Here is a 26,550-nt window from a genome sequence, read left to right as displayed (position 1 = left end):
GTTGTGTAATGATTCATTACGTAACTCAAAACAGTTGCGTAACGAGAAAGCGTTGCGTAATGAATCATTACAGCACTGGTTTCAGTTAGGTAATGACTATTCCCGCACTGCATACTTCAGTGCAGGAAAGTAGGCCGTTTCATGACAGATTGGCGTGATGAAAAACAGCCTATTACGATGAGAAATTGCAAAAAAAAAAGTATACGAACTGCAATGTGCCAATAAAGGAAGGATTATCATGCTGAGTTCGGCGTACAAAAAACTGACACGCAACCTGTTCAACAGACTGACACTGCTCGAGGAGTCCTTTGTCGGCAAATACCAGGCTGGATTTCGTGGGAGCCCTTCGACGATGAACCAGATGTTCGTCATGCGAATGGTCGTAAGATAAATTACGGTAGTGTAACTTGATGACTTATCATTTCATGTTTAATTTGAAGGCGTTTTACAGTTTGGTGTAAAGAAATTAGCTGTAGCAGTTAATATCTGAAAATGATTATCCACTGAAACTAGACGCACTCTCGAATTTATTGTTCAATATTGCACGCCATAGCGAAGAAACGGTCATGTATCGATCGAAGGACAGTGGAAAAGATCTTCGTGCCTCTGAAGAAGGAGACAACGAATAGGCTTGGCCATTAGTACACTTCAAATATCAGTTTTGAATTAAGCTCCGTTTGCCGCGTGTATCGTGATAACATGATGATGCATTCTGCACGATATTGTCGATGTTTATCTCCGTTGCTACTTCTCGGCACCACGGTGTCCGACCAAAGTGAATCGAAGAATAGTTCATTTTCGTCTTCCACTCGTAAGCTGTCCTTCACGGTGTTTCCACAGGGTTTCTTTGTTCGATACGGTGGTGAATCGTCTTGTAGTCACTATGTGTGTGCCCATCGCAAATTCTCCAGTTCATGTTCGTCGTCAGAAGAGGACTGCAGAGCGAGACTTCCCGAATGGTGGTGGATTCCGTTTCGTTTTTTTCTTTTTCGCTATTGGAACCTTAATTGCGTAATCGTACATTTATCTTCGCTTGAGCTTCCTGCATTAACAGCTCTGTGATTTGGGTTTATTCTACGAGTGGCGTGAGGCGATAAATGTCGGTCTCGGATAGCAAGGTGACAGTACTCGACTCGAGTGAAGTGACTCCCTATTTGATTCAGACGGCTAGTTTCGCTAAACGATACTGACATTTATCGCCTCACGCCACTCGTAGAATAACCTTAATTGGCTCTTGAGATGATTAACGTGTTTTTTTCCGATACTTTATTTGATGCACTGATCTACCATCAGACTGATCTGCTTCAATGTCCGCTTTGGAGGTGCGTAACAGCTGCTCACAAGGGCAAAATTATTTGTGGCGACTCGGAGCATTCACTATTTCCTGCTTGAATCTGTCCATAACTTGTAGGTACCGCAACCTCTTCAGTTTATGATTCGTTTTCCCACAATTCTAGCACACAATTGAAACATCTCTCTTGCTCACTGTCAATGGGCATTTCGCCAAATTCCATTACCGTGTTAGCAGTGGTCACCTGCAGACAGTTATGTCTGTCTTCTTTCATACGCTTCCCTAAACTGGATCGTCATTTGAAGCTCACCTCAGTTGCACTGTTTGTCACTCGCTCCTTTTCTGACGAGACATCATCCGGATCCTTGCACACAATCACAATCTCCGGATATAAAGCCTTCACTTTCTTCACGCAGCGATAGAGCCATGCGCTCCTAGACAGCTGAGCGCTCATTTATTTCATTTTCATTCATTTAGTTAACATCTAGACAGATAACACTGAATCAACAATTTCACGCCACAATACTCGGTTCGTGGCCGCATATCTCCATCCTCGGTTCTGCCCCACGCTTGCCAAATCGATACGCACTTGATCCGCCCACCTAGCTCGCTGCGCTCCACACCTTCTTGTATCAATCGGATCCGACGCGAACACCATTTTTACAGCTTTGACCACCTTCTGGATACTGGGTGGTTCGCCGTAGAGTTGGGTGAGCTCGTGGTTCATCCTTCGCCGCCACACACCGTTTTCCTGCACACCGCCGAAGATCGTCCTAAGCACCCGACGTTCGAAAACTCCAAGTGTTTGCAGGTCCTCCTCGAGCATCGTCCACGTTTCATGCCCGTAGAGGACTACCGGCCTTATGAGCGTTTTGTACATGGTATATTTGGTGTGGGCGTGAATCTTTTCGACCGCAGCTTCTTGTGGAAGTCATAATAGACCCACTTCCACTGATGATGCGCCTCCGTATTTCACGGCTAACGTTATTGTCAGCCGTCAGCAAGGATCCAAGGTAGACGAACTCGTCGACCACCTCGAACGTATCCCCGTCTAACGTAACACTGCTACCTAGGCGAGCCCTGTCGCGCTCGGCCCCACCAACTAGCATGTACTTTGTTTTGGTCGCATTCACCACCAGTACAACTTTTGCTGCCTCGCGTTTCAGGTAGGTGTACAGGTCTGCCACCTTTTCAAATGTTCGGCCGACGATGTCCATATCATCCGCGAAGCAAACAAATTGACTGGATCTCGTAAAAATCGTACCCCGGCTGTTAAGCCCGGCTCTCCGCATAACACCTTCTAGCGCAATATTGAACAACAGGCACGAAAGTCCATCACCTTGTCGTAGTCCCCGGTGGGATCCAAACGAACTGGAGTGTTCGCCTGAAACCTTCACACAATTTTGTACACTTTCCATCGTCGCTCTTATCAGTCTCGTGAGCTTCCCGGGAAAGCTTTTCATGTCCATGATTTTCCATAGCTCTACGCGGTCGATACTGTCGTATGCTGCCTTGAAATCGATGGAAAGGTGATGCGTTGGGACCTGGTATTCACGACATTTTTGGAGGATTTGCCGTACAGTAAAAATCTGGTCCGTTGTTGATCGGCCGTCAGCAAAGCTGGCTTGATAACTTCCCATGAACTCGTTTACTACAGGTGACATACGACAAAAGATGATCTGGGATAATACTTTGTAGGTCGCATTTAGAATGGTGATCGCTCGAAAGTTCTCACAACCTAACTTGTCGCCTTTCTTGTATATGGGGTATATCACCCCTTCCTGCCACTCCTCCGGTAGCTGTCCTGTTTCCCAGATTGTGCCTATCAGCCAGTGCAGACAAATGGCCAGCCTCTCCGGACCCATCTTTATGAGTTCAGCTCCGATACCATCCTTACCAGCAGCTATATTGTTCTGTGCGCTCAATTGTAGGATATTCCTTCAACTCAAAGAGCATCTTTAGTTTTCGGGTACATCTGGCTTTCACCACGTTCTCACCCTAAACTCTGGAACGCATTGTGATTGTTTCCAAAAGGTACCGTTTAGCTGAAATCCTATAATTCTACCCCATCATACCTCCGAATGCCATCATCTTCTACTCTTGTTGTATTAACAAGTATCATAAGTAAATGTAAGAAATCCAAAAGAAGTTATTGTACATATTTAATAATGAGAATAGCTTACCGTCACAATTCGGACATCGATCATGCCAGATCCATCGGTTGGAACCGTAGTAGTGGCACAGCGCCCAGATGGAACGCAAACGCACGTTTGATTGGTGCTGTTTGTGAAACCTAGTATAGGAAGCGCTGTGAGAACAGATATTGTTTCACAAGAAGAAAGCTTAGCATAATTGCACAAATAAATTCAATGTGGTGCGTTATTACCCGTTTGCAACGGAACAGTGCCATTTAGAATTCCAGTGATAATGCCTGTGCTCACATTTGTCGCCAATTGTCTCGTCAAATCTAACAAAAAAAAAACAAAAACAACAAGCCAATTAAGATGAACGAAAAATCAACATATGCCATGATGCATGCAAAAGAAATGGTTCAACTCACCTCCACCGCCACCGCCGGCGGGTTTGTCGTCGGGAAATCCGATTTGGGCATATGTGTGGACAGGCGTCCACGTGGTCCCCAGCAAAATGAGCACCCCCAACGCTGGTAACGACTTACGGTAACGTTTCATGCTGCTCCAAGCTTTGATGTACAACTGAAGATAATAGATTGCACACATGACAAAGCTGATGCATCGCGTGATGCGTTTGAATAAATGAGTTACAATTATTTTAATGGAAAATGCATTTCCATTGATACCATCGAGTTGAGAATGGATTTTCAGATGATATGACACTAATAAGCGCAATGCTAGCAATCCACAATAATTTTCACTCTGCATATAGGGGACAACGCAAGATCAAATATAACGACACTGTTGCTTCAGAAGGACTTCATCGATTTCTCTTTAACGATCCTCTACTTCGCTAATAATAATCGTAAAAAAAAAAATAATCCATAATTAGCAAAAAAAAGAAGAACTAATCAGCAACTTTATTTTTGTAAAGCGATGGTCACATTAAACACTATATAACTCGTTATTGAGAATAGTGCTGGTGCTATGGCCAATACCGGTACATCTATCCTATTAGAGTATTTTATTATAATCTTAACCTTCGGGCTGTCGCGCTGTTGTACTTTGTGCAACAGTTGTAAAATTTATATGGTATAATTTTGCAACAAAGATATCTATCGACACCAAACCAAAATGTATTCCTCAAGAATTTTCTTAAGAACAATACTCGACAGTTTTTATTTATAGTATGGCCCTTTATAATACGGTAAAATCAACAAATGTACATGGAAGTCGCAAAATAATGAACGCACTATATACGATTCGAGGTAACCACAGTTTGAAATCGTCATATCTCAAAATCCAGATAATAGAGAAACTTGGGGTCTTTAGTAAAGTTGTTCTGGAGGTGAAGCGCTATCTGATTATACCTCATTTAATTCGGAATTTGACCGCTAGGTGGTACTAGTGGGCATGGAAGTTTTACTTTTGTTTAGCAGATATTTCAGGATCCTGACCAATTAGAAGAATGTCGTCTTTGACAAAGTTGTTTAGTAAGTTGAGGCCTATCATTTTTCGAGCTAGTTGATTCAAATTTTTGCCACCAGGCAGCGCTAGTGAACATGAAACTTTTGTTTGCAGATATCTCAGGAGCCGGACCACGTAGAAAGATAGTGTCTTCGGCAAAGTCGCTAAGTAGCTCAAGGGCTATCATTATTTGAGCCAAGAAATAGAATATTTTGCCACCAGGCGGCGCTAGTGAGCATGACATTTTTGTTTTGCGGATACTGACTTTTTAGACAGGCACCTTCGGCAAAGTTGTTCAGAAGCTCAGGTATTTTATATCCTGTAAATAAAAAATTAAATGATATGGTAATCAGTGCACAGTTCGGGAAGTCTCCCCTCTGCGCCTACAGCAGCTAGTATTTATAGCTCAGAAATTATGTAGGTACAAGTAAAAGTAAACAAGTAAAAGGTACCAGATTCATAAGGTAGAATAATAAATGAAACACTAGAGATAGGTAGGCATGACAAGGAACTATCATTATTTTACAAAATCTCGAACTTTAAGAATTAAACAAAGAAAGAATTTGAGCTACTCTATAAAAGACGCCATCTTTCTAAGTGATCAGGCTCCTGAGATATTTGCGAAACAAATGTTTTATGCTCACTAGCGTCGCTTGATGGCTAAATTTCGAATCAAATAGCTCAAACAATGATAGTCTTTGAGTTACCGAACAACTTTGCCGAAGACGCCATCTTTCTAAGTGGTCAGGATCTTGAGATATGCGAAACACAAGTTTCATGCTCCCTAACGCCGCCTAGTGGCAAAATCCCGAATTTCTTGACTAAAATAGTGATAGCCCGAGCTAATAAACAATTTTGCCGAAGACGTCATCTTTCTAAATGGTCAGACTCTTAGGATATTCGCAAAACCAAGGGTGTTGTCCAAAGTACAACGCGCGACTACTCGCGTTGCAAAAATTCGCGCGACGACGAAGGTTAAACATGATTTTCAGCACTAAAATCACATTTGTAATAAAAAAAAGTACATGAGCCAATGAAGTTCACTTCACTAAGTACTTGTTTTTTTTTGCATTTAATTGTTTGGAATTGACAAGATTATAGGACTTACTTACTTATTTGGCTTTACATCAATTATCTTGATAAAGCCTCGCCAACAATATTTCGCCAATTCCCTCGGTTCATGGCCGCTTCTCTCCATCCTCGACTGTGACCCACGCTCTCCAGGTCCTGGTGTACCTGATCAATCCACCTAGCTCGCTGCGCCCCACGCCTTCTTGTTCCGACCGGATTCGTGGCGAACACCATCTTTACAGGGTTGTTGTCCGGCATTCTTGCAACATGCCCTGCCCAGCGTATCCTTCCAGCTTTAGCTACCTTCACGATACTGGGTTCGCCGTAGAGTTGAGCGAGCTCGTGGTTCATCCTTCGCCGCCACACGCCGTTCTCCTGCACGCCGCCGAAGATCGTCCTTAGCACTCGGCGTTCGAAAACCCCAAGAGCTTGCAAGTCCTCCTCGAGCATAGTCCACGCCTCATGCCCATAGAGGACTACCGGTCTTATGAGCGTTTTGTACATCGTGCATTTGATGCGGGGGTGGATCTTTCTTGACCGCAGTTTCTTCTGGAGCCCATAGTAGGCACGACTTCCGCTGATGATGCGCCTTCGTATTTCCCGACTAACATTGTTGTCAGCCGTCAACAAGGATCCGAGGTAGACGAACTCGTCCACCACCTCGAAGGTATCCCCGTCTATCGTAACACTGCTTCCTAGGCGGGTCCTGTCGCGCTCAGTTCCGCCAACCAGCATGTACTTTGTTTTCGACGCATTCACCATTAGCCCGACTCTTGTTGCTTCGCGTTTCAGGCGGGTGAACAAATCTGCCACCGTTTCAAGTTTTCTCCCAATAATATCCATGTCGTCCGCGAAGCAAACAAATTGTCCGGATCTCGTGAAAATCGTGCCTCGACTGTTAAGTCCGGCTCTCCGCATGACACCTTCAAGCGCAATATTGAACAACAGGCACGAAAGTCCATCGCCCTGTCGTAGTCCCCGCCGAGACTCGAACGAACTGGAGTGTTCGCCCGAGATCTTCACGCAGTTTTGCACACCGTCCATCGTTGCTCTGATCAATCTTGTGAGCTTCCCGGGAAAGCTGTTCTCGTCCATGATTTTCCATAGCTCTATGCGGTCGATACTATCGTATGCCGCCTTGAAATCGATGAACAAATGGTGCGTAGGGACCTGGTACTCACGGCATTTCTGGAGGATTTGCCGCACGGAAAAGATCTGGTCCTTTGTCGAGCGGCCGTCGATGAAACCTGCTTGATAACTTCCCACGAACTCGTTTGCTATAGGTGATAGACGACGGAAGAGAATCTGGGATAGCACTTTATAGGCGGCGTTTAGGATGGTGATTGCACGATAATTTTCACACTCCAGTTTGTCGCCCTTTTTGTAGATAGGGCATATAACGCCTTGCTTCCACTCCTCCGGTAGCTGTTCCGTTTCCCAGATTCTGACTATCAGCCGATGCAGACAAGCGGCCAACCTGTCCGGGCCCATCTTGATGAGTTCGGCTCCGATACCATCCTTGCCAGCGGCTTTGTTGTTCTTGAGCTGTTGAATGGCATCCTTAACTTCCCCCATCGTGGGAGCTGGTTGATTTCCGCTATCCGCTGTGCTGACGTAGCCATCGCCTTCGCTGTCCTGACCTTCTGTGCCTGTGTTCTCTGCGCCATTCAGGTGTTCATCGTAGTGCTGCTTCCACCTTTCGATCACCTCGCGTCCGTCCGTCAAGATGCTCCCATCCTTATCCCGGCACATCTCAGCTCGCGGCACGAAGCCTTTGCGGGATGTGTTGAGCTTCTGATAGAACTTCCGCGTTTCTTGAGAACGGTACAGCAACTCCATCTCTTGGCATTCCACCTCTTCCAGGCGGCGCTTTTTGTCCCGGAATAGGCGGGTTTGCTGTTTCCGCTTCAGTCTGTATCGTTCCACGTTTTGCCGCGTACCATGCTGCAGCATTGCAGCCCGCGCTGCATTCTTCTCCTCTAAAACCTCCTGGCACTCCTCGTCGAACCAATCGTTTCTTGAGCTCCGTTCCACATATCCGACAACGCTTTCGGCAGCGTCGTTAATGGCTGCTTTGACTGTCCTCCAGCAGTCCTCAAGAGGGGCCCTATCGAGCTCGCCCTCATCCGGCAACGCTGCCTCAAGATGCTGCGCGTACCCATTGGCGACATCCGGTTGTTTCAGCCGCTCGAGATTGTACCGGGGCGGGCGTCGGTACCGTACATTGTTGATGACGGATAGTTTTGGGCGCAGTTTCACCATCACCAGGTAGTGGTCGGAGTCAATGTTGGCGCCACGATAGGTTCTGACGTCGGTTATGTCGGAGAAGTGCCGTCCATCGATCAAAACGTGGTCGATTTGCGATTTTGTCTGCTGAGGTGATCTCCAGGTGTACCGATACGGGAGGCTGTGCTGGAAATAGGTGCTACGAATGGCCATGTTCTTGGAGGCGGCAAAATCTATCAGTCGTAGGCCGTTCTCGTTCGTCAGCCGGTGGGCGCTGAACTTTCCAATCGTCGGTCTGAACTCCTCCTCCTGGCCAACCTGAGCATTCAAATCTCCTATGATGATCTTGACGTCGTGGCTTGGGCAGCGGTCGTACTCGCGTTCGAGCTGCGCGTAAAATGCGTCCTTGTCATCATCAGTGCTTCCGGAGTGTGGGCTATGCACGTTGATTATGCTGAAGTTAAAGAATCGGCCTTTGATTCTTAACTTGCACATTCGTTCATTGATCGGCCACCACCCGATCACGCGCCTTTGCATATCACCCATCACTATAAAAGCTGTTCCCAGCTCGCGTGTGTTGCCGCAGCTCTGGTAGATGGTATGATTACCCCTAAACGTTCGCACCAATGCTCCTGTCCAGCACACCTCCTGCAGCGCTACGATGTCGAAACCGCGGGTCTTCAGTACATCGGAGAGTATGCGAGTACTTCCAATGAAGTTGAGAGATTTGCAGTTCCACGTACCGAGTTTCCAATCGCTAGTCCATTTTCGTCGCTGTGGTCTTTGCCGATTGTTCCGGTCCGTATTCTCTCGTTGACGTTCCTGTGCTGATGTGTTTTTACGGCTGGCTCGCAGGGCCTGACACCAACCCCCTAGATTTCCGGTGGACCATTCCCCCTAAATGTTCGGAGGGCCATAGTGCGCAGTTTAGCTTAGAGTCCTTCTCTGGCACTCGGGCGATGATCAGCCGCCCCTGACATGGGGAACAGACGCTGTTGTGAGCCGCTCCTAACGTGGAGTACAGACGCTCCAGGTTTGCAAAAGCAAACCCCCCCTTCCCTGTCAGCATACGACCAAAGTTCCCACCGGGGGTTGGTTACCCGATCTTCCCCAAGGTTACTCGTACCCCGGCCAGTACCACGAGGAGGTAGGGATAGGAGTTGCTGGGCAAGAGGCTAAGGACCGCACAAAGGGGTCTATTTTATTCCTGCAGGTACGCGAGGTACCAATGGTACGCCATGCCCAGCCATTTACCGCGATTATAGGAACCACACCTTCAAATCGTAAGAAAAGATCAACTTTTGTATAGTCTGATTTAACCCGTATAGGCCTGAGAGAAAGAAAAATTACTAAAATTCTTATCGCTCAGTCAATACTTAACGGATTTCAATTATTTTTTGTCAGTATACTCGTACACATATCTTGTTTCTAAAAAGAATCTCGGAAATGTTCCTGTGGCCGTAGTTATTGCGGTGGGTTACTGGGTCAGGTCGGGTAACAAGGGTTCTGTGCTTCTGTGCCCCTGGAGGTAGGCAAATTTCACGTCACAGATAATTTACAGAATCAGCTATAATGTGGCCACAATATCAAGGAGTTTTAAGAAAAAAAAAACGCATCAGCGTAAACCTTCTGGTAGTCGATTAAATTGAATAATTATGTCAACTGCATTTGTAGGGAGTCGAAGTGCACAGTTTGTATCTTCACATCTATGTCAAGCTTATGGGAACGCATTTTAGTGAACTATTATGTTCGATCTATACTTTTAGAGATTTGAAACGGTTTAGTACCTAACAAATGTAGAGCCGGTTCTTCAGGGTATTAAGTCTGAGTGGCCACATCTGGTACACTCTAAATGTTGAATATCAGATCTTAATGATATATGCAAAATAAAATTAATGGCATTAGAAATAAATAAAGATAACTTGGCATGTCCCAAAAATCGCCTTTTTCTACCCGACTTGACCCAGTGACCCACCGCAATAACTCCGGCTACAGGAGTATTCCCGAGTTCCTCTGGCGGCCATTTCTAGAAACTAGATATGTGGGCCAGTATACTGACAAAAAAATATTTGAATCCGTTAAGGTGATTATAAAACGAAGCCAAACTTCGAATTTTCAACTGCACAAGACTAGAGACACTGACAACAGTTCGCGTTGAAAATCAATCAAATTACTTGCTTGCTGGTGGTGACCAATGGGATAAATTTTCAACGCGGGGCGCTGTTTGGTTCTCAAGTCTTATGCTCTTGAAAATTTGAGGTGTGGCTTCGTCATTGGTGTAGCTAGGATTTTTTTCTGGAGGGGGCCTAGGGGGGCCTAGCAAATACTTGTTTTACAGAAGTAATGTTGGTCCCACAAATCACGATTTACACAAATTTCGTAGTTTTGACAGATTTGTATTGATTTCATTAATTTGTTATTTTGTCTCATTTCGCGGCTCATCAGTAATATTTATAAATTTTAATTTTTGCTACGAAAAAGATTCGTTCATTTAATACTCCAGTCAAAAATCTTTCAAGAATTCTAGCAAAAAATCTCACAAGGAATGTCCTTTGTGTTTCTTGCTTGAATTTTCAGGTATTCAACCATGTGCTTTGAAGAGATTTCTCTGAGAACGAAATTTCTTCATGAATAATGTTCGTCATTTTCAGTGCTTTCTCTAAGAACTTCTTTACCAGTATTCACTGAGTTCGTGCTGGGATTTCCACGGAAAATCATTCCCAAACTTTCTGATTTCACCAGAAAATTTCTCGAAGAATCTCTATCGAATTGCTTAAAAAATCTTTTGAAAAATTCTACCAGAGAATGCATTAGAAATTTTGTTAGTCATTTCTCCTTGAAGGTTCTCTAGGTACTTAGTACATATAAATTCCAATTGCTAGTTAAAGTATCCAAAAAATAGTACAAAAAATCAAGGAGTCTCAACAAAAAACTTTTTCAAAAACACCAGCTGGGAATCATTTCACGAATTCTTCAGAGAGTTCGTCTACAGTTTTTCCAACTTTGCTTTTGAAGTTTCTTCTAAAGTTTCTCTACAGGATTGTTTGAAAAAGTCACAGCAAAATTATCCAGACTTCCTGCAAAAAAAAAACTAAATAATTCTTCCAGGTGTTACTTTAAGGATTGCTCGTAGTATTTCACAAGAATTTTGAAAGCAATTAAAAAGAATTCAATTTGGAAAAAGTTTTTCATGATTTCTCAGGGCTTCGTAGCCGTGCGGTTAGTGTCACCGAGGCATTTAGCCGCATCGTGCTAAGGAGTGTGGGTTCGATTCCCGCCTCAGGCCAAAAACTTTTCGAGAGGAATGTTTTCCGACTGTGCCACTGGGCGTTGCATGCTAGTCCGTTGTCTAGTGTGGTGCTTTCTTCAAAAAGCAAGCAGCCCACTGGAAGCATTAACGTGTAGTGTCTTTTTAATAAAAAAAAATCTATCTGTTTGTTTTCACAGATAATTATTTTTTATGTTTTAACTAAAATCAAAGAGCAACATCTCGCATTCCCTCAAAACTCGAAAATATTAAACTAAGAAATGTTCAAACAATTCTAACATTCCTATAAAATTCCATGCGGAATACGTTCAACTGTTCTTTCAAAAACGCGAAAATACTCAAAGATTTCCCGAGTAATTTGTTCAGAGATTTCCTAGAAATTATGTCATTGATTCCCTAACATTCTTCCGAAAAATTTACCAAAGATTCATCTAAGCATTTTCCAGAGTTTTTTTTTTCTTTAAATCGCACTAGCGATTTTTTTTAAAGAAATTTTTTACCAGATTTACTAAGATCTTGCAATTCTCTTTTAAACTTCTCAACAAATTCTCCAGAAGTTTCATCTTGTATTCTTTCAAGTTTTATCAATAACTTTATTTTTTGCGCATGGTAATCTCAGGATTCTTTCATAAATCACAATTAAAAATTTATCCACTCTCAATTTTTGGTTCAATAAATTAGTCCAGGAATATCTCAGTATTTTTTAGGGATTGTTTTATTGCGCAGTTCCCACCTTATTGGACCCCGCACTACAGAAGTGCGGGCGGGTTCATAAGTGCGGAAACGTCAAACTCTTTGTTTTCGCCGTTGGCGGGCAAGAAAAGGCAGTGAATCGGTTTCGCGCCAACGAAAATTGTTTACGTTTTTGCAAAAGCATGTGCTCTAAGCATGGTTGCTAGTTTGCTTGTTTTATTTGTTTCACGAAAACTTGTTTGTCAAACATTTTTAAAAGTACCGTAATTTCGGGTGAAATTGATCATTTTTCACTGTTTTCTTGGTATGCTTTCTAAAATGTTATCAATTTCATACAACTAAATGCGGGAAAACAAGTACGACGGTGAACCTCATAGGCTCATGTACCGAATTTTTTTAGCAAATGTGATGTTAGTGCCAAAAATCTGGTCTAAAATTAAAAATCGAGGAATTCCATTTCGGGGTGAAATTGATCACTTGTCAATGTTATTATTGTTAGTTTTGAAATCAACTTTACATACTTAATTTGGGCCTCCTGAATCAGAATATGCTTGCCAAATTCTTAACGAGACAATATTTATGGAAATAATCAATAATTAAATTTCAAGAATACTGTGAAAAACGCCTAGATGTATGCAATTTCCAAAGGATTTCCCTTCTTTGTTGCAGAAAATTGAATTTTTCAACAAAACGAGCAAATTGGTAAGAGTTTTGATAGTAAAATCTGTTTTGGAGATATATTGTTGGCATCCTCACAAACTCTCAGGTTTACACCATGTCCGAATCCTTGTTTAGAACTAGAAGTTTAAAGATCATTATCAATTTCACACCAAACTTGATTTTAGAATTTAACATTATTTTCATATAAATAAACATTCTGTGTCACAAAAAACTTCACTATACCCAATTAGACATTATTTAAGACAAACAACGTTCATTTACTATAGGTTGCAATGAACTTGGTGCACTATTAGTAAGAAATAAAATCGAGTGACACGGTGATCAATTTCACCCTACTGATCAATTACACCCGAATTTACGGTATGTCAGCCACTTGAAATAGGCTTGTTCGATTATAATCAATTGTGGCAATGATGCAGTCAAGTGCAAATCTGCATTTGAATAGAAAAACCAGTGTAATTTGTCGCGTAAATGTACATTTGAAGAACTTTGGGTATGGATCCATTTGCATGGAAACATATTTGGAACCACTGCTTGGTGACCTTCGAAGTGCGATACATAACTTTCCCAATTATCACTTTATCAAAGCAAAGCACAATACAAATTCCTATACGAATCACTTGGCATCAGATTTCTAAAGAAGCATGTACAAAGAAAGGTTTGAAAGAACTTTGTTGGTATTTTATTTTAATAATTGCAGCTTAAATATAATTTGAAAAAAAAAACTAAATTCTTGTCGTAAAATTCAAGAATTACACCGCATAATGTCTGAAAATTGTTGACAATGTACCTCACAGAAAAGCTTAAATGGTCCTTGAAGGATTTACTACAAAAATTCTTGTTTTCTTTTCTACGCCTTTTAAAATTGGAGTGAAAACGGATGGATTTTTTGCTGAAAATATTTGTAACTAAAATCTTAGATAAAATTTTGTATAAACTCCGTTGTTTCATAATACTACTCACTTAAGTTATTTTACCGTAATCCGTGAATTTCACCGTAACCTCAACAGCTGAACAGTTCGGCCAAATAAAACACCGTAATTCCGTCGAAATTTAACGGATTCCGGTGAAATTTTACAAAATACTGTAAAAATTTACCGTACTCCGTTAATTTATTTCACCGAACTTTTCAGCTGTTGAGAAAACGGTGAAATTCAAGGACTCCTGTAAAATAATTATAGTTTGTATGATGCACATATTGATGTAGAGCCCATTTTCCTACCTCTATAAATTCCAAGCCAACTTTTTTTTTTTTTTAAGGCACTCCGTGCTCGTGGCCACTACTGTGCCGGAATCAGTTTTATCTGTATCTTCCTTACCGATGCAGTTCTATTTTTAGCTAATCTATATTTAAATCTGCATTCACTCTCTTCTGCTCTTTTGCTCTCACACCGAGCAGGTAGGAGAGTGCTCTGCTGTTGGTCCAATCGATTTCCATAAGCCATACTCCATTGCTCTTGCGGTGGTTCGTTTTGCCGTGTTCCTGAGTCGTTTGAGGCTAGCTGCCTGCGAAATGGGTCAGTTTGTCTCAGTCACCATCTGATACTGACGGAGGATGGATGTGTTCCCCTAAGCACGGTCCTCCGTGCGGTGTCTTCTGATGGCTGGATGGGTTTTTTGGAGGGGCTGGGAATTGAATCCATGACCTTCCGCTTATGAAGCGAAAGCGTAACCTCAAGGCTACGGACCCCCCATATCTGAAGGGGTTATTATCGACTATTTTGACGTGAAAATGTAAGATTTTAATGAATTTAAATCTTAGTGGAAACTTTTGCATCACTTTGAACATTTGTTGAGGAATTCTCAATAGACTTTCAGAAATCAGGAACCATACGTATAAGAATCAGACATCATGTATACGCGCTTCATATAAAGAGCTTGAGATCAGCTTGCCATGAGCGCACAAAAATAATCGCGCGCTTCAGCACGTGCTATGGTGAGACACATATTTTTAGATCTCATGTAGCAATGTACTAGCTCAAACGATCACATCTGCACTGGCTCATGCGCCGTCTCAAATCTCAATGTGACAGTACATTTGAGCCTCGCAGGCGAAGGTTTCAGAAGCAAGGAAAAGGGATTAAACTATGGATCAAACTGCCCGTAGGCAGTTTCAAAGGACTGATGTGGTTCAACAGTAGAAGCATTAACCTAAGAATGCTAATGTCGCTACTGTTCGTGTTACCAACATCTAGTTTGCCACGCGCTGACAGCTTGAGTACCGGCCCTCAAAGTGTCAAATAAATTTTAAAGTCATCCACTACAACATGACAGCGAACAAACGATGAAAAGATACAGTTAAAGGTGATAATAAACTAATTCAGTATTGTGAGAACAGCGCCATTAGCGTTCTACTACTAATATTTCTATTAGTTCAACGCGGTTGAGATTCTAGAATTTGAATCGAAAAACTTGGGCTGGCCAACGAAGAAGCATAGGTATAGACCGAAGTCGTATGCTTCCGTGGAGTTATTGTATTAGGCAGACATAACTGCATAAAAGTACTCCTAGTAAGCGCATGTGACGAGCCTCACGAGAAGTCTCATGAGACTCGCTCACTAAGATATATTTTGTACGTATCCGCATCTCGTGTCTCACATAATCTGTGAGCTGCGATATGAAATATCGCATGGCACACTAGCTCATTTAGGTATACATGAGAAACACGACACTCTGATGAGAATTCTACAATTTAAAAAAAAAACTCCTATAATTTACCTTATTTTAGGTTCTATAAAATGTTCATTCATAAATTTCCTAAAGCGTTGTTGAAGCAGGTAGAACAATAGATGAGCAATGGTACAATGAGAGATAATTTATAATCTTTTCTCGAGAAGTAAATTACAGGATTAAGAAGTTTCTCAAGAAAGTATATTAGAAGCTTCTTTAGAAATTATCCTTGAAATCTATGCTTTTTTTTTTAGAATTCTACCAAAAAGCTTCTAGAAATCCGCCACGTATCACACACAAATTCAAACCAAAAATATGGATTCTGGCAATAATTGGTAAATTTTTTAAAGTGTTTTAAGGAAGATCAATACAAATATCTTTATGAATATCATAATAAACCTTTTCCCCTTCCCAGTGATTTTGCTTCATGTTTCCCAACAGATTCCTTTACCGCTATGCTTATTTCGGATACAAAAGTACCCCCCAAGAAAACTTTTCTTTCCGAAATTAGCATTTAGCAACAAGTTTCCTCTGGAGATTCGAAGGCAAGAGACATTTCAAAAACCGTTTTCTTTCTAATTCTTGAATAATCCAGGGATTTAAAGCAAAATTACTGAAAAAACATAGCACAATTTTTGAATTTGTGAAGTATTTTTGAAATATTTCCTAAGGAGTTTTGATGAACTTCGCGGGAGAATTTGTAATAAAAGGTTTGGGAAAACTCTTTTGAAGAAATTCACAGAAAAAATCTAATAGAACTTTCTGCGAAATATCTCTGTATAAGATTTGACAGAATTAATGATTTTTTGGAATTTCGAGGAAAACTTGATATTATTGATTATATTCAGGTAAATCCGGGAACATTTCCGGAATCAATTTGCTGATAAAAAGTATAGAAGGAATGGATGTCCACCAAGAGGAATTCACCTTGAATGTATGAACAAGTCCCACAATATCATTTGACTAATTTCGAAAAGATTTGCATAGTTCTGAGGCCACCCTTAAATATTCTTCGAGGAATTTGTTTAAACTAAAATTCTACAAAGAAAATTGAAAGGTTTTTTTTGAAAACTTTTGCAACAAATCTGTTAAAAATTAATCAAATAATTAATAAAATATTAAGTTTTCTTGGTAAAATATAGCAAATAACAATATATTAAGCAATAAATTTATTCATGCGAAAACACTTAAAAATTAAATCGAAATTAAAGAGAGCTAATCTAATCTAATCTAATCTAATCTAAGCGCTTGCACAGCCAATATAGAAAAGCATCCTGGGAATACTAGAATATCTTCTAATATTTTCTTGTCATCATTAATATTTGCAGCATATCGAAAATATAATACGAATATTAAAACGGCCAGGCCTACTGTGCAGACTTGGGATTGAAGGTAATTGCAAAATTCACGGCGATCAGATTATCCACGAACAGTGAATCAAATTATCATCAAAATAGACGAAAAACAAACAACAAAGCAAGCTCGCTCACAACCATTTGTCGCAACTGTTGCGGAAAAGGACACAATCAAAAACAAAATTGTCATGACAATCACAGAGCGCAACATTGTTGCAACCTTTTCAACTCACGAATAATCAGTTATTTTAAACACAAAACCAAATTTGTTTTGTGGATGTTGTTTGATAATGTGTCAATGTTTACCAACACGGAGAAAGTTCTCGAAAATTGCAATGCGAAGCCCATAAAATCGCTGCGCACGTGGTGATCGATCTTTGTCATATTCTGTTCAAGTGATGATAAACTTATGTTGCGGAATAAAATTGTTGCAACAAGAATAGTAGGTGACAATGTCTTTGTTTCTGTGTGTTGGGTGACAATTGATTCACTGTCCACGAATGAATAACTTGATAGACGAGAATTTTTCAATTTTACGAAGGAAGAAACGGGGACAACCGTACCAACTGTTTCATTCAGGGGAAGATAGGTCAAATCGTTGGGAGTGGCGTTGCTAAGAAAGTTAATGCACACTCCATTGTTGTGGTTTTCCTGGGATGGGACAAAGGTATTTCTTCCTAATGTCCTGGCTTTACAGCCTAGGCTTAAGCGCCGTTACTCGCTCTCTGAAACGTAAAGATAAATTGTCCCTCTCCTGTTATGTCACCCATCCTATAAAATCCCAGAATCTCCACATTTTATTTGGTGTTGAAATGAAGTGTTCTATCCGGGGTACCTATACATTTTCATAGGCAAATTACTCCCGAAAGAATTTTTCCTTCTAGTACCAAGGGGAAAAAGTTAGGATTTCATTTGGTCGATTTGAAGATTACTGATTATCGTTACTATTTGGGTGTATTTTATCACATGTAACTACGGGATGGTAAATGGAAAGATCTCACCAAGTATTCTGTTATGCCTGGACCGCATTGATGTTACGGATTCACTTCACTTAATCCAGGAGTACTAGTAGCTTTCCTGCTTTCCCTGAATTCCAGTTTCCGGCACAATATCAACCTGTTGGCCCCATTTCAATTTCAACACTTTTTCAATTGCAAATGAACACTATTTCAATAATTACAAGTTTCACCAAATCATAATATTCAGAACTAAATACGGGAAAAATCTTCAGCCTAATGTCAGCCAAAACACCAAATTGTTCATTTTACGCTCGCGTTAAATCGAAATTAAAGAGAGCTGGAATAAAACACTATGATCGATTTTGTTACATTTTTGCACCAGGTTAAATTCATGCCATTCATCTAAAGAAAACTTGGCCATGCCGAAATTCCTTGAAAGTTAACCCTCATTTTCCAACGAAATTTCCCGCTATGTACTGTCTGAGAAATTCCTTTATAAATTCTGTCTATTTTTTCAATTATCTTTTTCGGACATTACCACACACCTCGAGCAGGGTATCTTCCAAAAACATGAGAAAGTAGAATGCAGTGAATATGCTGCTTTATGCTGAAACAGCATTATTTGGAATATTCAGAAAAAAAAAACGATTTTTTGGAATCAAACTTCCGCTTTTTTGTATCATGATAATTTTGCAACGGAGATGTTGAAAAATTGCGCTTATCGCATACAGCAAGAAGCTAGTTTTAACAATAACCAATCGATCGACAGCCGGACGATTAAGCTTTCGGTTGTCGCGCAATTCACCGAAGTCTGAACCGCCACGCTGATGCTATAAAAGACAAGCGAGGTTTTCTCACTATTGTGTTGTACAACATAAAACAACCTTAACTAATGAAGAAATTTGTGTCTATTACAAGAGTCACGTAGGTACGTTGAGTCAGACGATTTTGCTTCATGTTATTATATATTTTTTATTGGCATCAAAAATTCTGGGGGGGGGGGGGGCTGGATGATTCTGGAGGGGGCCAGGCCCCCCTGCCCCCCCTGTTCCTACGCCAATGGGCTTCGTTCTATAATCACCTTAAGTATTCGCTGAGTGGTAAGGGTTTTAGTATTTTTGCTTTCACTCAGGCCTATATGGGTTAAGTTGCGAAATGAATATTGGGATATTGCACAATTCAGTGCAGGAAAGTAGGCCGCTTCATTATAGATTGGCGTAATAAAAAGCAGCCTATTACGATCAAAAAGATTGAAATACAACAAAATTGAATTAAATACTACAATAAAATTGATTACCATTTCCAGTCAGTGTCATGGCATATTCCAGCGTAACAATTCAATCAATACGCCATACAAAAACCGTGTGTTCACAATATGAGTCTGCTCGGAATTTGAGACAACACGATACCTTAACCATATAAGATTAAGAAGCACCATTCATGGATTAAAAATGTTACGAAAAAAAGTGTCCATTTGAACTTTTGTTAAGTAGGATCGTAACGATCAAAGTTATCTCGTTGTAATAGATTTGAATTCAAGCTTCATTCTACACGTTTTTTTTCTAAAATATTAGAATGCACATTTTTTTACCTTGAGAAATATTACTATATAATAATATTAATATTAATCAATCCCGAACTCTTATTTAAACAGTATTTTAATTCTTCATGAAACAGTATATAAAGTCCTTCATTTCCTCCCAACACACTTTGTGTCTATCTTTGAAATTAAACTGTCAATTTATAAACACTTTTTCATTGCGATTACTGCATTGTGTACTACTCCTTAGTGTCTTGTTCGCATCCAGCAAACTTAACTGTTGTGTAAAATATAATCGCAAATTGTTCAAAAATATTCACCAGCCACTATTTGGAATACGTTAACTTATCAAACGTTGGACGACTACTGGAGAGTTGGCACAAAACGAGAGCTCTCTATATTGATAACTTTGAAATTTTAATAAAAACACATTTTGCGAACAATAGCCAAAATATGATTAGACTATTTCAAAGTGTTATAAAAACTTTGCTAAAACAGTTTGCATGGCCATTCTGATGTGATTGTAGCCATGAGAGGTGATGGTCCAATCCATTCAAAAACCTATAACAATGGCTAGTGAGGAAAATGGGTGGATGATCCACATGGCTGCCTACAATGCGCATTAGGGTGGGTAATCATGACCCGTTTTTCGGATCAAGTTTTTTCGGATCATACTTTACACAATTTGGGCGCGATCGGTTTCGTCTACGATGTGCGCATCACAATTGAAATTTGTATGGGATTTTATGGTGGAAACCTCCTTTAAGTACTTTTGTTATTGATGATCCTAATTTAATTGATACCTTCACTAAATTTTGGTTAACTATAATTTGTCAATAAATAAATATGTGAACCAATGTAAACCAATAAAAAATACTTGCTCGATCAGTAAGTCAATTTTCCATACGAATTTCAATCGAGATGCGTACATCGTAGACGGACTTTGCCTAAACTTTAATCTAATTCGTTCAAATTTATTTATATACCCGCCCTAATGCACATATTAATCGTTACTTGCTATTTTTCTCGGCAAATAGAACCAAAAGTAGCAAACCTGGTGAAATTGCGTATGTTAATTGAGCTGCCAATCATTCCTGGTGTGTCGTATATTCTATGACCTAGAATTCTGCACGTTGTTAGATCTATATTATCGTAGCTCTAATCAATCGTGTTAGCTTCCCGGTTAAACAATTTCCGTCCATTATCTAACATAGCTGTACACTAGGGCGATTCAAATTAAAAAAATGTTGAAAAAACCAATCTCCCATATGCTTCTTACCATCTTTACCATAAAAATAGGATTCTTTCAGCTTTCTAGGTGGTTATTTAATGGTGGGCCAAAGACAAAGTAGGTTTATATGGAAATTACATTCTTCAAACCTTAATGAAGGATGTTGTTGATTAATTCCATATAAACCTACATTGTCTTTGGACCACCTTTAAATTACCACCTAGAAAGCTGAAAATTTCACAGAACACTTTTTTATGGTAAGGATAGTAAAGAGTCTATGGGAGATGGGATTCTCAAACATTTTTAAATTTTGAACCGCACCGAGCAAATCTGCCCAATAGTCGATCGGTCGTCGATAAGCCCGCTAACGCTCTAACGCTATAATTGTAGTTAAGGTATTGTAAATTTTGCACCCTATCGGACGCGACGATTTGTAATCGTCGCCGGTGAAACCGTCGCCAAAATCGTCGCCAGGCAAGCAACCGCTGTGTATTTGACGTTTCACCAGTCTTACCAACACAATAGCAAATCACCTCCTTTGATTTTTTTTTTCAGGCATTTGACGTTTCACCAGTCTTGCCAACACAAAGGCAAATCACCTCCTTCGATTGGTTTTGATGGCGACAATTTTTTTCAATTTCCTCATAAACCGACATCTCTTCTCTACATTGCGTCAAGCAGCGATTTGAAAATTGAGTGTTTGCCCCCAAGGTGGAGTCTTGTCACCACTTTCGTGGAATTTCGTAGCAGATACGCTATTGAGGCAACTCAATAATAGCGGTTTTCCAACTTATGAATTTGCGGACGACTATATAGCTTTGATAACATACCAATTGCATAAGCACCCTATTCGACCTGCTGCAAAGCGCTCTTCAGGTAATCGAAAGTTGGTGTCGCCAATATGGCCTTTCGGCTATCCCGAGTAAAACATAGGCAAGACGAAACCGTGATGGAAGTCGACCTTAACGTCTTTTTAGCACTGCGATTAATGTGAATGATCAAGCGAAGTATGTCGGGGTCATTCTAAACTTTCCTGACACCTCACATTGAATTCAAAGTCAAGAAAGCTTGCATGACAATCGGTCAGTGCCGGTGAACCTTTGGAAAAATTTGGGACCTCAAGTATATATGAATGGATTTACATAACAGTTGTTTGACCAATATTGGCATATGGATGTCTTGTGTGGTGGCAAAAGGGTGAAGTAAGAACAATGCAATCAAAATTGGGCCATCTTCAAAGGATGTGCTTGATTGAGATGTCTGGTGTGTTCTCTAAGACTCCAACGACAGCGCTCGAGGCTCTTTTCGATGTTGCACCACTACACATAAAAAAGACACTGACACGTTAATGCTTCCAGTGGGCATTTATGCCCTTTGAAGGAAGCACCACACTAGACAACGGACTAACATGCAACGCCCAGTGGCACAGCCGGAAAACAGTCCTCACGAAAAGTTTACCGGCCTGAGGCGGGAATCGAACCCACACTCCCTAGCACGATGCGGCTAAATGCCTGGTGACACTTACCGCACGGCTACGAAGCCCACATATATTTCAAGCAAGAAGCATTTTCTTGCTCTCACCGTCTATGGGTACCAGATCTACTGGAGGAAAATCTAGTGAATCGTAGATCTACACACACTTCGTTGTTTCCGCTTTTGATGAATTGGGATAAAATTGTCCTTGCTCCAAGTGATCACACAATTGCTTGTCATTTTTCTTACAGGACATTTACCACACAATTCCCTTCCCGGGAAGAGTGGATGTTTAAAAAAAGTATATCAAATAATATACAGTCAACTCTCCCTTACTCGATATTGAAGGGACCATCGAGTTAGGGAGGTATCGAGTTACAGAACACAAAACCAATGAAACTGCGATCCAAGAAACTATTGAATTAGCCATAAGGTAAAAGAAGAATGCCGTGAAAAGTGTTCTGCGATCTGTCAAACTTGGGTATCTTTTGCAGAACCAAGGGACCAAATGCAGTGCTAGAAGTGGTACCCAATCTGAACCCGACTACTATGTCTTTATTCGTCTCTGGTTAGATCATACAATATGACCCTGCGAAAGATAATTTCAAGTCCATTCAAGGTCGATAATTCTGACATCAGCTAGAATGAGGAGGTACGTTTCAAGCGTCTATCCACCAAGGAGGTGCGGCTCAAACAGCGTCTGTTCTGGCATCTAGCGGCTGAGTATGAAATGCTGTATCACGTCAGCTACACCTAAGATGCCAGCCCCACCATCGTGACGTAGAAACTAGTAGATACTTTCGGCAACCGACCAGGCAACGAAATAAAGACTACCCGACCAACCAGTCTTCATAATTCTTTATAGATCTTTGACCAACGATGGCGATCGCTAACGGTTCAAAACGAATCTTTATCGATCGCTATCGAAAATCACTGACTGGTTGACCGGGTATGATTGAAAACTCGGTACCTATAATGTCAGGGCGTTAAATGAACCCGGACAAGTAAGCCTTTTGGTCGTGGCTTGAATTGTATATGGTTGGTGTGAGCGTGGCTGATATTCAGGAAGCAACCCAGCTTCCGAATATAACATTTACCATAGTGGCAGCGATAAGGCAGAACATGATGTCGGATTCGTAGTTATCGCGAAGCAGATGAAGCGTGTTTTGAGGTGGAAACCGATTAATGCACGTATCTATGTATTGAGGAGTTATCTATTTATTTATTTATTTATACACCAACAGACAGTAAGCCCCAATGATGTTTATAACTAAAAGATCAAGCATTTCTCAGGATTACCTGTCAATCGATTCATGTCGCACGAAACTACAAATATATCTAAATCATGTTGAAGAGCAATGGTGTCGGCTATGGTACGGACCCGCAGAACCAGTTTTAAATCATGTGCATAAGATAATCGAGGTCCTTTAATAGTGGTTATCACGCTCAATGGTATAGGTGCCCTAGTGTAGATGTGCACTCTGTCTCGGAATGGTATAGGTGCCCTAGTGTAGATGTGCACTCTGTCTCGGAAAACACCCAGAATCTGGGTATAAATATTTCAAATTGGGTAATATTTCCATATGCATTTTGATCTGTCTGGAAAGTGTGTGCAAGTTTCTTTGAGGAGAACAAAATCAAACTATTCACGGGAAAAAATTCTGTGGTAAAAATTACTATTGTAGCTGACTACGCCCATTCTTGAAACTACCATGGAATTTCAGACCAATTTACTATGTTTACGGTACATCCCACCACATTACTGGTACATTTGACAGAAATAATTTACAACAATCTGATTTCGACAACAGACATGGTAAAATCAAGCGCATTTCTGGTCTGCTGAAAATTGCCGGTGCGAGCGCTTAAGTTAACCCCCTAAAATGGTAGTTTTTACCGCACAATTTTTTTGCGTGTTTAGGATAATGAATGAGCCCTTATTGCGGATGAGATTTCGATCTCCTTCGTAACCTTGGATGGATTTAAGCTAGGCGATGCGCTTTCGAATCTCTTGTTCAGCATTGCCCTCGAAGGAGCTATTAGGAGAGCAGGAGTGCAAAAAAGCGGTACGGTACGGTATGGTATAATAGGAATCGATCTTCGAGCCTTTTGTGCATTTTAAAAGGGAGACTACGAGGATTGAACTTACCATCAATACCAGCAAAACAAAGTACATGAATGCATGTAGATCGTAAAGCGTTTGGGATTTTTGAGTGTAACGTGCTGCGAACAATACTTAGCTTAGCTTAGCTTAGACTGACTACACATATCAATGGTTGCTATTCCGTGATTGATCAAAAGCAGTGAAGATGCACAAAGAATCAATTAGAACTTTGGCTGGGATTGGCCATAATCTTCTTCAGTGTGCATAATTCAGTGCCTCTATTTATATACGGTCAATAACGGCGCCACGTCCTTGCAGTCAGGTGGGATTGGGGGAAGGAATGTTAGTGTGTAACCTTTGCTATTTGGAGACCGTGTTTGCCTCTGCATCTTCACAAAGGTTACTGGGAGGGATGATTGTTAATGAGGTGGATCGTTGGGTCAAAGGATTCACTTTGATAAGTGTTTGATATGACAAATTCCAAGTAAAAGAAAATAATGTCGACACTTAAAGTGACGAACAATTCAAACTTTGTCGAACAAATAGCTAAACGCAACATTCTTACAGTTGTCAGGACGAAAGCATATGTTATCATATTTTACTCATATGAGCATTACCATGAGCACGAGCATAGATGACCGTACAATTCGTAGTTGCTATTACGTGATTGACCAGAACAATCGAAGTTGCACAAGGAATTATTGAATGAGGCTTGGGATTAGCTTACCATTCTTCAATGTGCACACATTTTAAAAGTCAATAACGGCGTCGGCCACGTCCTTACGATCATCGGGGGAAGGGAAAGAATGTTAGTTAGACAACCGTTGTTACTAGAGACCGACTACAGTGGGGATTCGCTCGTTGGGGGTCCGCTACATGGAATGACTCGATCGTTGGATGTTCGCTGGTTGAAAAAAATTCCAACTAAAAAGCACTCCAATGTCAGGAGAAGATGTCAAACTAACTTTGACGTCTGACTACCATCGCATTGAAATCTCCATACATAGAACAAATGTGTATGTATATGTGCGTTTGGTGACGATTTGCGTTCCGGATGCGTTAGTCTGGAGCATTTTCACCAGCTGTCAGTCGTTTCAACTAACGGGTCAGATTCGTTAGATGGAATGCAGTCGTGTTCCAACCAGCGAATCCCCGCTGTATACGGCGCTTTTTCATTTCACTACTCGACCGACGCGCGACATGTTTGATCCTGTCCTCGTCGCTCGCCCAAGCAGGAGCAAGTGTCAAGGTCGAAGAATCAAACAGAACTCTGTTATCATATGTTACTCATATGAAAAGAGAAAGTCTAGCCAATCAACCAACTCAGAACACTCTTATGCCGACGCTTACAGTGGCGAAACGTTCAAAGTTTGTTGTATAAAGAGAACCTTTAGCAAGTCTGCACTTATAGTGTCGAACCATTATATTTTTTAATTACGAAAATGGAAAAGGATGTTTCGAAAAAAAGTTAAAAATAATAATAATAGTAGTAATTTATGAATAAGAGTTTATGTGACACTCACAGTGACGAACCATTCATATTCTGTTGAAAAATCATATTTACGTCCCACCGTTGTAAGGATTAAATGTGCAGTATTTTACAGATTCAAAATTAAAGCATGAAACGAGCTCACCAATTAATCCTTCATTCTTGACAGAGCAGCTTCACTCTACTCGAAAACGACCAAAGCGCAAACCAAGAAAAGAAAAATAAACAAAATCACACCGGACGAAAACGAATTCGAGCGCTTGGGACTTCGTACTGCACACCCGGCAAATCGCACGCAAAATGAGGGAAAATCGCCAAAACGATTCGATTGCTCGGGTCCTTTCTAGACATGGCAAGGAGTTCTAGTCCGTAAAAGGCCCTATTCGCAGCCGCAACACGTCTTTTCACTTTGCGGGAAACGTCGTTGTTACATGTCACAAGTGTTCCAAGGTAAACAAATTCTTCAACAACTTCAAACACATCCCCATCAAACACTACCTCAGCACCTACACCACCATGCCTGACTCTATCTTTTTTTTTTTTTTTTTCATGCATCTCTAGGAGTTAAAAAATCTTCTCAAGACTGGCCTGTATTTGTTCATGCTCATGCCACAGTGTATGGTTTGGCACTGTGTGGGATTCGCAATGGGGCGCCTACCCACTAAAAAACAGTCTCCTAGGTACACCGTCACCGTAAAGAATTCTTCTCCGGCACCACCTTGCGGTATTACTTCGAAGAAGAGGCGACACATGCTACGCGCACCCTTCATTAAGCCCTTCGGCTCCATCATTAATTTGTTAGTTCCTAATCCATGCCATGCTGAGCCCTTCGGCTCCCATTAATAATTTGTTAGTATTCCTAGTTTGTGATCTAAACATGCCATATTCAGCCATTCGGCT

At 40.9% G+C, this 26,550-nt stretch overlaps 1 protein-coding gene across 6 annotated transcripts in view; it reads right to left on the bottom strand.

The window, feature by feature from the left end:
• Nucleotides 1-19,732, bottom strand: part of LOC5566950 (cationic trypsin) — a 29,672-nt gene extending 9,940 nt beyond the window's left edge. Inside the window, exons 1-4 of one of the 6 annotated variants that reach the window (XM_021852118.1) lie at nt 19,674-19,732; nt 3,852-4,005; nt 3,678-3,758; nt 3,475-3,599 (exon numbers count right to left, since the gene is read on the bottom strand). In XM_021852118.1, the coding sequence (XP_021707810.1) occupies nt 3,475-3,599; nt 3,678-3,758; nt 3,852-3,981 (336 nt within the window). In that variant the 5' untranslated portion in view covers nt 3,982-4,005; nt 19,674-19,732. Of the gene's footprint in view, nt 1-3,474; nt 3,600-3,677; nt 3,759-3,851; nt 4,277-19,404 lie in introns of all 6 variants that reach the window. The other 5 variants (XM_021852117.1, XM_021852119.1, XM_021852114.1 and 2 more) reach the window with 5 other exon arrangements.
• Between the last annotated feature and the right edge of the window lie 6,818 nt (nt 19,733-26,550).

Source organism: Aedes aegypti, chromosome 3, assembly GCF_002204515.2.
Source record: "Aedes aegypti strain LVP_AGWG chromosome 3, AaegL5.0 Primary Assembly, whole genome shotgun sequence".
Taxonomy (NCBI): Eukaryota; Metazoa; Arthropoda; class Insecta; order Diptera; family Culicidae; genus Aedes; species Aedes aegypti.
The sequence above is the reverse complement of the archived record's forward strand: the minus strand, read 5'-3'. Positions and strand labels throughout refer to the sequence as shown.